A 12,700-nucleotide genomic window follows, 5' to 3' on the forward strand; every position below is an offset into this window, starting at 1 on the left:
CTGGTGTACATGGCACGACTATCAACCTAAATCGCCATTTGCGGCCATTATTTGGGCGATAATTGCCCCATGTGAAGGTACCTTTCAAGAATTTTGAAACAGCTTTCAGAGGAGCCTCTAATTCGGCTAATATGAGGGAATTTCCTTCCTTCTGGAGGAAAACTACTGTGCTAAGCACTAATCCTGTGCTTGCGCAGAACTGCACTCGAAGAATGACACGCGATCCAGAATATGACGGCAAACCTCATGAGTGCGGCATGTTCCTCCGAAACGAATGCATGGAACAATCTAGAACTACCAGATCCCGAGCCCTTCAGGCCTGGCAAGGGGGGAAAAGACAGAACGCTGAAAGACATGTTCATCAAATGAAAGCTTGTACATACACATGGTGAGATCTGAGCGTGTGTTGGATTGCTGCGGGCGTCCGCTCATGTATAATAGAAGGCGGATGAGTCACTTTGTTGCAGGCTGTTCCCGGCGCGGTCCTGCATGGGTTGCTCGCAGACACTAACGCGATCTGTCACAGCGCCGCATCTTTATGCTGCATGCAGGAGCTTTACAAAGCAAAGTTAAAACCGCTCGCTGAAGGTTAAGTACAAACAAAGGGAAGATCTCCGCTGCTCGCGGCGGGGGAAACACAGCTAATTAGATTAAGGCTGCTTTCACACCGGCGTTAGGGTCAGTTCGGGGTTTCTGTGTCTCTGCTCAGTTTTTGGAGGAGAGAAATTGAAATAAAATGGAAACAATCAGTTTTTTTTCTCCATTGATTGCAATTGGGTTTAAAAAAGATGGAAAGCAAACGGAAAGGCTTCAGTTTTCTTCCGTTTCGTAAGATTTCAGTTTTTTTTGGAATGGGAAAATAGCGCAGTCTGCACACCAAGCGCAGGTGTGAGAGCAACCTGATGGGCCATTTACACGGGACGAAACTCAGCAATAATTTGCAGTGTACATGCAAAAAAAAGTCGTTTACTATTAGTTATCGTTGACTTTCAATCAGCATAAAAATCGTCACTGGATCGTCGTTCCGTGTAAACGCTCCCCGCTCAGCGCTCCATATTGAAGCCCGCGTTTCGGCGATGGAAGTCTTTCAGTCTAAATGATCTGCAATGACCGCTAACGAGATTAGTGCTAACGTCAGCACTTGTGCAGTCGTTTTGACTACGGTCTTTCCGTGTAAAAGGGACATAACAAAGACAGAGAAAAAGGTAGGGGAGTGGGGGGGGGGGGGGGAGGAGGGGGTAGAGGGGGGGGGGAGCTCAGTACTGATGACATCTCTGAATGGACAGCTGGTTAGATTTGGACGTCTGCACTGTCCTCTTCCACTACATCTAAAGAATTGGGAGTACAGAAGACAAAATTCACCTCGCAAACAACATTAAACGAGAGTTCAAGTCTCAAAAATAGGGGATTGAAAACCCATTTGTCATTAGGGACCTCTGTCTCAGAAATGAGGACCCTCCTATTTACTCAGAGTGCAGATCGGCTATAGAGTGTCTCTGCTCCGGAGGACCTGTCCCAATTGAGCATTCTGTAATGCTTCATTTGCCCTGTGATAGCGCTGCAGGAACACTGAACACTCCCTAGCAGGTTTCCCCACAGAATACAGGAACACTCTGTGATCAACTTTTTGCTAAGGGGCCCTTCTAGAAAGTAGGGATTGCCCAGACCATTGAACCCCTTCCACGCAGACCGCACAAAATTGCAGTAAAATAGTAGATAGTGTCATACTCAAGGCACAGAGACTGATTCCGGCTCACCACATCATTTTACTGGCTCTCCACTTTCCCGGAGGATGCAGTGAGTGCTTGGCAGAGGAGGTGCAAAGCTTGCCCCACGGATCTGGAAGTATCAGCCTATTAGGCTCTGTGGTCAGTGTGAAAAAAGCTGATTTTTAGAATTTTTTTAAACTATAGAATATGACCGAAAATGTAAAAAAAAAACCACCAACAATGCTTTAAAAAATATGTAATGTATAAAAGTATGTCATTTCCTGATGAAACATTGCCTTAATACATTTGACGCCATCTTGGGGCTGGCCTGCCCCACGTGCTGAAATTTACAGCAGATAAAACCCACCATAGCCTTCTGCTATAATTTACGCCAATTTCTGATGTAAATTATAATGAATTTGACTGGTCCCCTTACTACATAACCTCCAAGAGCAGTGGAAAATGCAGAAAAGTCCCACATTGTTGTACAAGTGAGACTCGTGCAAAAATTAGCAACTTTTTAGAGGCCAATAGTCTTGTACAAACAGTTTTCTGAAGTGTGATGCCATTACCAGTACGGCATCATGCAGATTTCACACAGCACAATGGCTGTCAGTAACTGTCCTCCGTGGAAGCAGACAAGTCCTTTCTTCAAGGTCAAAAGTCCCTCTGCAAATAGGATTCCCAAAAAGAGATGCTTCCCTCTAAAAGGTTAAATATGACAAAACGATGTTCCTGCGTCAAGAGAAAAGCAATCTGTGAGGTTCTGCATGACGTTAATATTCATGCCTCGTCTCTCGGAGGGTCAATAACTCAGCACTGTTGACTATTGCTAAAGGCTTCAGTGCCGCACGCTGCAAATCCCATAATAAGTTAAGAGTGATAATGGCTTTTTTTTTTTAAAAAAAGAAAGAAATCGCTCGACAAACAGTGTGAAAAGGCTGCCGGTGACCTTGTGGATGGAGGAAGAGCGGCTAAACTTCAGGGCTTTCTTAGGTAATGCTGTTATCAGACCCCCTTCTTACTGCTTTCAATAAGGAGAGAGTTCAAAAAAAGGAGCTGTCAGCGCTGAATGCCAGGAACGCAGCTCTCCATTCTCCGCACTCGCTTCTATTGTGCTTGAATGGCAATTACGGCCTCGTCCAGGAGTTACAGACTACTTCTCAGCAGCACCAATCCCTTTAGGATCATGTAATAAATACCGGATATGGTGCGCAGACGGCGGATACATTCTCCATGTGTAAACATGATCCGCTGACAAGTGAGCAGACGCTCGTTCGCCACCTGATTGTGTCTTCTATGCGCAGAAATGCTTGTTGGTTGGCCGTGTATACAAGGAGATGTGTGGCTGCCCGACAATTGTAGGATGGATCGTCTGCCCCCATACTGCGCTCATCCGCCCGGCTAGATAGTATAAGCAGCGACCGCCATGCTCGTTGTCCGCCGGCGCTGGTAACCGTGAGAAGATGATCTGCCTGCATACAAGGACCTTTAGGCTTTGTTCACACCATGATGGTGATGTATATTTGAATATATACGACAAAAGTGCACCACAAGTATATGGACAGAGCCAACGGGCTAAACGGAGGTGTGCAATATAAGGGGTCTCAGGACAGACATGGCGGACACATTGTTAGGCTATGCCATCAACGACTGATCAGCAGGGATACATCTCCTGGATTCCCCATTTTTTCTCTCGAAGCGGGTGTCTGCGGATGGTTTATGTTTTCCTTCTGGCTTTGGCTAAAATTTCCAGTCATTGTTACAAGGCTTGTTAACAGGCCTTCCAATAGGTGGCGCTGTAGAGGCATGGTTGCTTCTTCCTATTTGCATATTCCCTCTCCTTTTACCAATGCTTGTTCTGAGATTGCTCCTTTAAAGGGTTCTCAGAGACTAAACTACTGATAACCTATTCCCAAAATCGGTCATCAACAGTGGATTGGTGGGGGCGCACTAGTTTGGATCCCCGCTGATTACTCCGGTAAGCACAACAAACTTTTCTCAGTCCAATGACATCAAGGTCATTCATCGTGTGGCCTGCGAGTAGCTCTATCCCATTCAAGTGAATGGGACAGAGCTATGATGCAGAGCACAGCTGCTATACATGCTGTGCCGGGTATGGACTAAAGTGACGATGGCACTCACCTGAGCAGCTTCAATGGCCTAAATGGTGGGGATCCAGAGCGATGGACCGCCACCGTTCAACTAGGAGAATAAGTCATCAATAGTCTAGTGCTGGAAAACCCCTTTAAGGCGCTCTCTGATCGTCACTCTATGCCCCCATATGGGACATTATCTTATCCCCCCGTTATTTTCTTGTGCAGAATCTGCAGAAACCCCCTACGGTGGATCTTAATTCCACAGCATGTCAGTTTATGCCGTGGATTTGCTCTGCCGGTTTCATCCTTTGTAATGCATAAGGTGAAATGTGCCACTAAGGTACAGCAGTTACACTGTGGTCTATGCAACGAAGAGCGCGCACCTTGGTGTGTTCCTTGCCACTGCGGATCTTACTCTGCAGCAAATCCACGGCGGACCTGCCTCATGTGATCACACCCGGAGGGTGGCTTTACACGGGACAACCATCACCTGAATAGTCAATTCACTTAGGAGCCTGCCCACGGGCGGATTTGAATTGCAGAATCCGGAGCAGACGACCGCCTCTGGATTCTGCAGCAAATACCGCCCATAGCATGCTATGCAAAAGGGATTCTTCATGCACACGAGCGGAAACCAATAGCAGTTTCTGCTCGCGGATGAAAGATTGCAGCATGCCCCACTTTTGCGCGGATTCTGTTTGATCTGCAGCCCTTCCGCAATTGACATTGTGGAAAGGTCGCTGATTCTGCGTCATCGATGGTGTAGGAAAAGCAGGAGTCAGGAGATTGTACTGCGCATGTCAGCGAGCCATGCAGACCATCCGCAGTACAGATGAAGATTCAAGAGAGCAGGTAAGTGTGGACGCCGCTGTTGCCAGTCCGGAATCCGCCTCTGCCGTGTGAATGCACTCTAAAGTGTTCGCATAAGTATTATTTGTGCGCTTTTACACACAGCGGTGGTTGTTGAATATCGCGACAGCTGAACAAATCACGGGCAGCGTTTACATGGGCCAAAATACAGTTCGTTGACTACTTAGCTGGCATGAGGTTCTTCGGCGGGTGTGTATTTGAAGTTTCCTCTCTTCCCAGCGCACGCTCATTGGTGGCCACGTCCACTGAATGCACATAAACACGTACGAGCGGTCCTGGAGTGAACACTCGCTGCTGCGGTGGTTCCTCGATGGTCAAGAACCATCTGGAGACCAACAGCGAGTCTTCTCTCGAAGGGACTGTTTGGTCGAGGATCACTTGCACGTATTTCTATAGTTTTGGAATCAACAAGCTTTGAGTGGGAGGGCAACGTTAACCCTTTCCAATCCACTGTCTGATGTGTAAAGACATTCTGATTGAAGCTTATACAGCTCCGATGGCAGAAGACATCCGGCAGGGTATTCTTACTGTAGATTACTGGCTGCTCTTTTGTCGGGGGGCCTCTCCAGCATGTCACATACCGCAGTACTGGCTCTAGCCAGCAGATGGCGCCGTTGTATAATGGCAGAAATAGAAAGCCCCCTAGGAAACCATGAGTCAAAATTGGATTGCAAAGGGTTAAAGTAAAAAAAAAAGCGGGAGCCAATCAGCATTCAGTGGGAGGTGCACATTGAACAAGGGCACACCTCCGTGCAAAGCTGCCAGTTAGTTACATCAGATGAGAAGTAATCAAACAGTGACTGATTTTAGGAAATGGTCTGAAACAAAGCGAAAAGTGACTAGTAAATGAATTCTCACTTGCTCCACCTTTGGTAGCCGAGTCCACACGGAACAAACGTCACACACATTTGCTCTAACAAGCGACTATTTGGACGATAGCGGTCCTGTATAAAGCCACCCTAATGCCCCGTTTACATGGGACAAGATATTGATGCCCGACAATCGTCCCAGTGTTGCTTGATCCAGCGCTATTGTACAGGAGCGAGGATCGTTGGCATTGCTCTTGGCGCTGCGGGCCTGGAGGTGGAGTGGCTGAGGAGCTCTCTCCCCCTGTCCCCACACTCACAATGAGCAGACAGTCGTTAAGAAGTGACCAACTGCTGTTTACACCGAACTCCTCTCGCTCATCTCTGCATGCATTTACACGGGACAATTATCATTGTCACGGGAGCCTGAAGGATTCTAAGCGCTGATCGCCCGGTGTAAATGGCCCTGACCCTCTTACACTTGTGCTTCCTAATGACAATGGCTGCTAATGAACATTCATTAAGGGCTTCAAGCATTTAATCAATGTAGTTAATCATATTAATATTGGATACATTCGGCAGATTTACGAAGCGTCCATTACAGCATTTTCAGCCACTTATCGTATTAACCATTTAGAGATCTTTTGATTTGATCATAATTGATTTCCTGCACAGATTGTCCCCTTGTGGGACTTACAATCTCATTTCAATATCTCTCACACACAGGGGACATAAAACTTCATAAGAAGCCAATTAATGTATCACTGGGCTGTTGGAGTGTGGGAGGAAAGGAGAGAACTGAGAGGAAGCCCACACACACACGGGGAGAACATGCGAACTCCATCAAGAGGTTTTCTCCAAACCGAGGACACCTGAAGGGTGGTTGATGCCACCCGGTGACCTCGTAGCCCGTGATCACAAGTCCAACCCGGTCTCTGCAGTGTGACAGCACCAAGCTGCCAGGTAGGTTTGCACTGTAGCTACGGACGGTGGCCATCATTTGTCAGCAATGTATACTACCTCCAAAGTGACACGTTACCTGAGAGCTGATCATCCTCTGGGAAGAACGGGCAATATTAGCAGGTAGGCCGAAGAAAGCAGGCGGATCGTCCTCTGGCAGACTCTCAATCACATTGCGGTACTCCTGCGGGAAACAAAATACGAGTATAGATGTCACCCACGGATGATCCTGATCACAGATCACAAAAGTCATGTTAATATTTAGATGGAGACGACTGATGCCATATGCCAGTGATGGGCAACCTTTTCAGCTTGGTGTGTCAGCTTCCTGCTCAGCCGACCGGAAGTTCCAGAACTAGACGCTCTGTGCCGGAGTTCTGCTGTTTTGGCCTACAGACCTCCGGCACAGCGTGTCTACAGCAATATTTTATCCTTGGCTACTGCACCTGGCCGTGCAGGAGTCGGGGATGAAACCTTCTCGGTTCTCGGCATGTGGCCCCATACTTCTCTGTATGCGGCTGTGTGTTAGCGAAAATGGCTACGCGTGTCAGTGCTGACAAGCATGTCATAGGTTCGCCATCATGGCCATATGCAATGCTACTAATACAGAGTTAGGCCAAGTGCACACAGGCGGATATGAATTGCGGAGTCCGGAGCAGGCGACCACCTCCGGATTCCGCAGAAAATATCACCCATAGCATGCAATGCAAAAATGATTCTTCCTGTGCACAAGCGGAAACCAATTGTGGTTGCCGAACGTGGATAACAATCACAGCATATGCTCCAGTTTCCTGCATGGAAGTCTCCCCTCAACCCGTCCACAATTGACTTTACGGATGGGCCGCGTATTCCGCAGTAAAAGCAGGAGTTAAAGTAAAAAATCTGTACTGCACATGTCTAACGGCGAGCCGCGCGGACCATCCACCGTCAGGTCTGCGCGGACGTCGGTGAAGAAGATGACAGGTACACAGGGTCACTCACCGCAGTCAGGGATGGATTTCGTGCGGGATTCCGCAGCCGGAATCCAGACTTGCCGTGTGCATTCAACCATATTGACATACCAGATGGAAAACAGTTGTCATACCGGAAACCAGTGACATCCGTAGACTTGCTTGTGTGAGAAGATAACAAATGTGGCTGCCATGTCAAGAAGCTCGGGGTACTTTTACACAAACTGACAGTCACCCGGATAATCGCTCACTAGCGACTGTCATCCTGCGTAAACAAGGCCCTGAGAAATAAATCGCTCACTGGTCCGAGGCGCTTGGCTTTCTGCTCACCTAAAAACCAAACAACTTTCGACTTGTGCAAACAGGCAGTCATTCATTTATGAATGGGGATGGGTGGTGGGAAGAGATCTCCAGGGGGCGCTGCGGCTCTGTTCAGTGAATGACTACTGTGGAAAAGCCAAGGAGCCATAACCGCCGGGATGGTTGAAGTGTCCCGTGTAATAGAACACTTAGTGGTAATTATCCAACTTTCCTAGCGTTCTGAATGGCAAATACAGCTAATATGGCAGGTATATAAAAAACAAAAAACCCCACACACAATGCTTTCCAAAGGAACCGTAATGGAATCACATGGAAAGGGTCTGTTTTTGTTTTTTAATCCATTGAAATCAATGTGAGAAAAACGGAAACTCATATTTCCTTTTAAATTCAGTTTTTCTGCACCAAAAACATAACAGCTGGACGGAATTCAGACAGAACCAGTAAAAACAGGTGTGAATGAGCCCTCAACAATGTGGGGTACAGATAGCTGACTGATTAACTTCTATTACCTTTTTATTAAGTGGAATGGAAAAATACAGCCAGTCCGCCATCGTAAATGTACGCCATTCACGGTTTTGCATAAATGCTACCTTTATTGAGTTGATACAATTACAACAACACCAATAATGTATATACAGTTTTTTTTACATTTTTCTACATCAGCACAATAATAGCAGCTCCGCACTTTCGTAGTGGCGGTTCCTGGTATTGCACATGAGCTGGATGGAGCTGCAGTACCGGGCAGAAGAGATTATTTAACGCTTTGCTTTGGACAATCCCTTTTTGTTAGATGGATCTGTTGATCACAGGGGAACCTCAGCAATCTGCTGTAAGTTGCGGAGGAACCAACAAGCAAGTGTTAATTTCCCCTGAGGTGGCGCTGCAGGGGATGTGAAGTACTACTCGATGCTCATTGAAACCAATGGATTGTCTGGGTGATGCTACATGCCGGGTCCTCTAAAGTTAGAGACGTTCTTTGTAGCTAGTAGATGAGGGTTCTGAATGGTGGAGCCTCGTGTTAACCCCTTAGTCACAGCCAATACGCTTTTTTACGGTCTTCACTAATGGTCTTCAAACCTACATGTAGGCGGTGGCTTGTCTGACTATTGACAGCCAGGCTTCTGCTCTAACTGCTAGTAGTGGAGAAACCTCATATCCGGGTAGTTTAACCCCTTATGTGCCACAATCAATAGCAACCGCAGCATGTAAGCAGGTAACAAGGCATGGGGGCTTCTGCTGTCATCCATCGGCAGCCTACAATGCAATCGCAAGGTACCAATGGGTCCCCATAGTAGCCAGAGGCCTGACAAAGGCCTTCGTGTCTACCATGCAATTTAGCCTATCAGAGCCTGCCTCCGACAGAGTCTAATAGGCTGATGTCATAGGCATTATAGAATGCACTACACAACTAATGCAGCGCATACTAGTGAACCAAAGGTTTAGTTAAAAAAAAATCCAATTTAAAAAAATACACACAAAAAGAAAAAAAACAAAAACACATTAAGTATTACCGCGCTTGTAACAACCCAAACAAGGGAAATATTTAATCTTGTGGTGAATACAGCAAAAATCATTTTTAAAAGTAACGCCAGAATTGCTATTTTTCTCTCATTCGCCTCCCAAAAAAATCCAAAAGTCAAAATTACCTCAAAATGGTATGAATTAAAAACTGAAAAATAAAAATGCGGCGATGCAGATTGTTTTTCTTTACAAAAGAGGTTTTATTGTGTTAAAGTATAAAAAAATTATCCCATGACTTGTGCTGATCCAGATGAGAAAATTATGTTATTTTTACTGAGAAGAGAACGTGGTAAAAAAAAAAGATGGCTGTATTCTGGAAGGGTTGTCATCTACCCCCAAAAAGTTTTAGTAAAAGTTCTACAACACATTAAATGCACCCCAGAGTGGCGCTATTAAAAATACAACTTTTTCAACAAAAACAAGCTTGGCCGTTAAAGCACAAAACAGGCCTGTCACTAAAGGGTTAAATCAGAATTCTGTAAAAGGGTATTTGAAAAAGGGTTTTGTAAAACAGATGATCCCCATCATGTTCAGGTAAGGCCGTCTGCACACGGGCAGATTTGCATTGCGAGATCCGGAGGCGGATGCCCGCTCCGGAATTCACAATGCAAATCCCCCCGTGTGCCGGCATCTGCCTTCGGATTCCACAGCAAATCCAACCCATAGAGTTCTATGGCAATATGCGATTCCATGTCCGCGAACGGAAATTGATTGGGATTTTCCGCTTGTGAAGAAGAAATCGCAGCATGCTGCGACTGTGTGCGAGCTCCGCACGGACGGCTTCCATTGAAGTCAATGGAAACCGTCCGTCGCGTGGTGATTCTGCAATTATCATTGCATAATGGTTGCGGGATCCGCGGGATCGCCTAGCGACGGTGCGTCGTCGTCTGTACCGCACATGTGCACCGGCTGGCACATCCGCAGCACAGGAAAGAAGACACCAGACAGGTACACAGAATTCACCAGGTCGAGCTCCGCAGCGGGGTCCGACCCGGCCCTGTGCAGGCGGCCTAAGGCTTTCCCACTGTGTTTTGCAGCGTCGGTTTGCGCAAACACCAAGCATATCTATGGGACCCTGGTGCCCCTGGGGCATCTATCTGGATGGCATACATCAGTACACCATTTAGTGCTATTCCAAACAGGAGCGTTCAGTGTTTTACGGCACAGTAATCTTACTTTTTACAATGGAGACAACAGATGCCGCTGCACGCCTGGCATAAGTTGGGGAAATCTAATGAACACTGGTGAAAAGAGCCTAAGGCCCTTCTTACACGGCACGATCATTGTGCAAATCGATCGTTAGATGGAGTGGTTTCCACGACAATTGTGCCGTATGAACACATGCAGTGAAGGACCCATAAATCGCTGATCAGATCTTTCATGCAGATCCATCATAGAATGAAAGGGACCTCCAGGGTCATCGGGTCCAACCCCCTGCTCAGTGCAGAATTTACTAAATCATCTCAGACACATGTCTGTCCAGCCTTTGTTTGAACACTTCCATTGAAGAGGAACTCACCACCCCCCGTGGCAACCTGTTCCACTCATTCATCACCCTCAGTGTCTAATATCTAATCTGTTTCTCCTACCTTTCCCCTCCTGACATAAAAACCATTGTCGGTCTGCCGCTGCATTGCTGTATAAACAGGATGGCGGTCCTCTATGAACAATGGCCTGGTACTGTGAATGGAGGTGGGGGGCCCGCAACGATCACCGATCCGCTCCACCTTCAGTCACTGAGCGATGATCGCACATGAGCAATAATCGCTGGGGCGGCTGTCGAGCACTGAAATATTCCAGAGCCGTACCATGTAAAGGAGGCTTAACAATATCACACAAGTTTCACCTGTCACTAGAAATCTCAGCTGAAGTCTATTTTATAGTTTGTGGTGACCGTAGACCGAGAGCCCCCCATTACCAGATTACATAAACATCTTACCATAATGCTGCAGGAACTGGGCAAATGAATAGACAATGGGAATGTAGTCTTGCCTCCTCTTATCCCTCCCGTATGAGGATTGAAGAACTGTTCCAGGTAGGAGCGAAGAACTCGCAAATCAAAATAGTTATCCACCCGTCCTCCATATATGGCATTCTCTAGAAGACCATTCACGAAATTCCACTGAAAGGTTCTGCCACCTGTAAGAAGGAAAACAGATGTGACATGGATACATTATATACATGCATATGAAACTGCTATTTGTATTACGTAATCCTAGAAAACGCCTTTAAATCTGGGCAAATTAACCCCTTAACACATTCCGACATACATGTGTGTTAGACGTGCGTGAGTGTTTGCGGTCTTAATCGCTTACTGTCGCTGCCCATATTTACAACGGAATTTAAATGGCCCGACAAAGGGAGGTCTTGGAATTTAAATGGTCCGACAGAGGGAAGTCTTGGAATTTAAATGGCCCGACAGAGGGAAGTCTTGGAATTAAAATGGCACTCTGGGTCTTGTGAAGGTCCACAGAGCTGTCAGGGATGTTGGCCTATTAAGCTGTGCCTGTGAAAGGGATTAAAGGGTTTTCTGCCTTTTTTTACCACTGATGATCCATCCTCTGAATAGGCCATCAGTAATTAATAGATGGGGGTCCGCCACGCAAGACTCCCCATCCGCCATCTGCTATCCGGTACAAACAGCCGGACCTCGTCATCAGCAGACAGGGGAAGAAGTGGGAACGCCAGCTTCACTCCTATTGAAATGAATGGGGGTGCAGCGCTGCTACTCCACTATAGGTCACTGTCCGGGGCAGGAAGTGGAATAGCAGTGCAGCTCTTTCTCGGATTTCAATGGAAATCCAAGGGAGAGTTGCCTGTCCGCCTATTATGATGTCCGGCCCGCTGTTGGGAACAGCAGGCCAGACGAGCAGCTGATAGATGGGGATCCAGAGAAAAAAGGGGAGAAAACCCCATAAAACAGGTATTCCGGGATGCATACTATTGATGACCGATCATCAGGATACAATGATATATGGAACCTTTAGAAGATAAATGGTGTAAAATATTACATTAAAGCTGAATGATAAACTAATTCAGTCTAAAACACATGTATTTAAAGGGGTTGTCCCGCGCCGAAACAGGTTTTTTTTTTTTCAACCCCCCCCCCCCGTTCGCCGCGAGACAACCCCGATGCAGGGGTTAAAAAAGAACACCGGAGAGCGCTTACCTGAATCCCCGCGCTCCGGTGACTTCTTACTTACCTGATGAAGATGGCCGCGGGGATCTTCTCACTCGGTGGACCGCAGGGCTTCTGTGCGGTCCATTGCCGATTCCAGCCTCCTGATTGGCTGGAATCGGCACGTGATGGGGTGGAGCTACACGGAGCCGGCATCCAGCACGAGCAGCCCCATTGAAAAAAGAAGAAGACAGGGACTGCGCAAGCGCGGCTAATTTGGCCATTAGATGGCGAAAATTAGACGGCTCCATGGAAACGAGGACGCCAGCAACGGAGCAGGTAAGTG

At 47.0% G+C, this 12,700-nt stretch overlaps 1 protein-coding gene across 3 annotated transcripts in view; it reads right to left on the bottom strand.

The window, feature by feature from the left end:
* Positions 1–12,700, bottom strand: part of DYNC2H1 (dynein cytoplasmic 2 heavy chain 1) — a 413,010-nt gene that overhangs the window by 146,605 nt on the left and 253,705 nt on the right. For all 3 annotated transcript variants that reach the window (XM_066586361.1, XM_066586352.1, XM_066586344.1), the window contains exons 81-82: positions 11,176–11,375; positions 6,524–6,628 (exon numbers count right to left, since the gene is read on the bottom strand). In XM_066586361.1, the coding sequence (XP_066442458.1) occupies positions 6,524–6,628; positions 11,176–11,375 (305 nt within the window). The remainder of the gene's footprint in view (positions 1–6,523; positions 6,629–11,175; positions 11,376–12,700) is intronic.

This window comes from Eleutherodactylus coqui, chromosome 1 (genome assembly GCF_035609145.1).
Source record: "Eleutherodactylus coqui strain aEleCoq1 chromosome 1, aEleCoq1.hap1, whole genome shotgun sequence".
NCBI classification, from domain to species: Eukaryota; Metazoa; Chordata; class Amphibia; order Anura; family Eleutherodactylidae; genus Eleutherodactylus; species Eleutherodactylus coqui.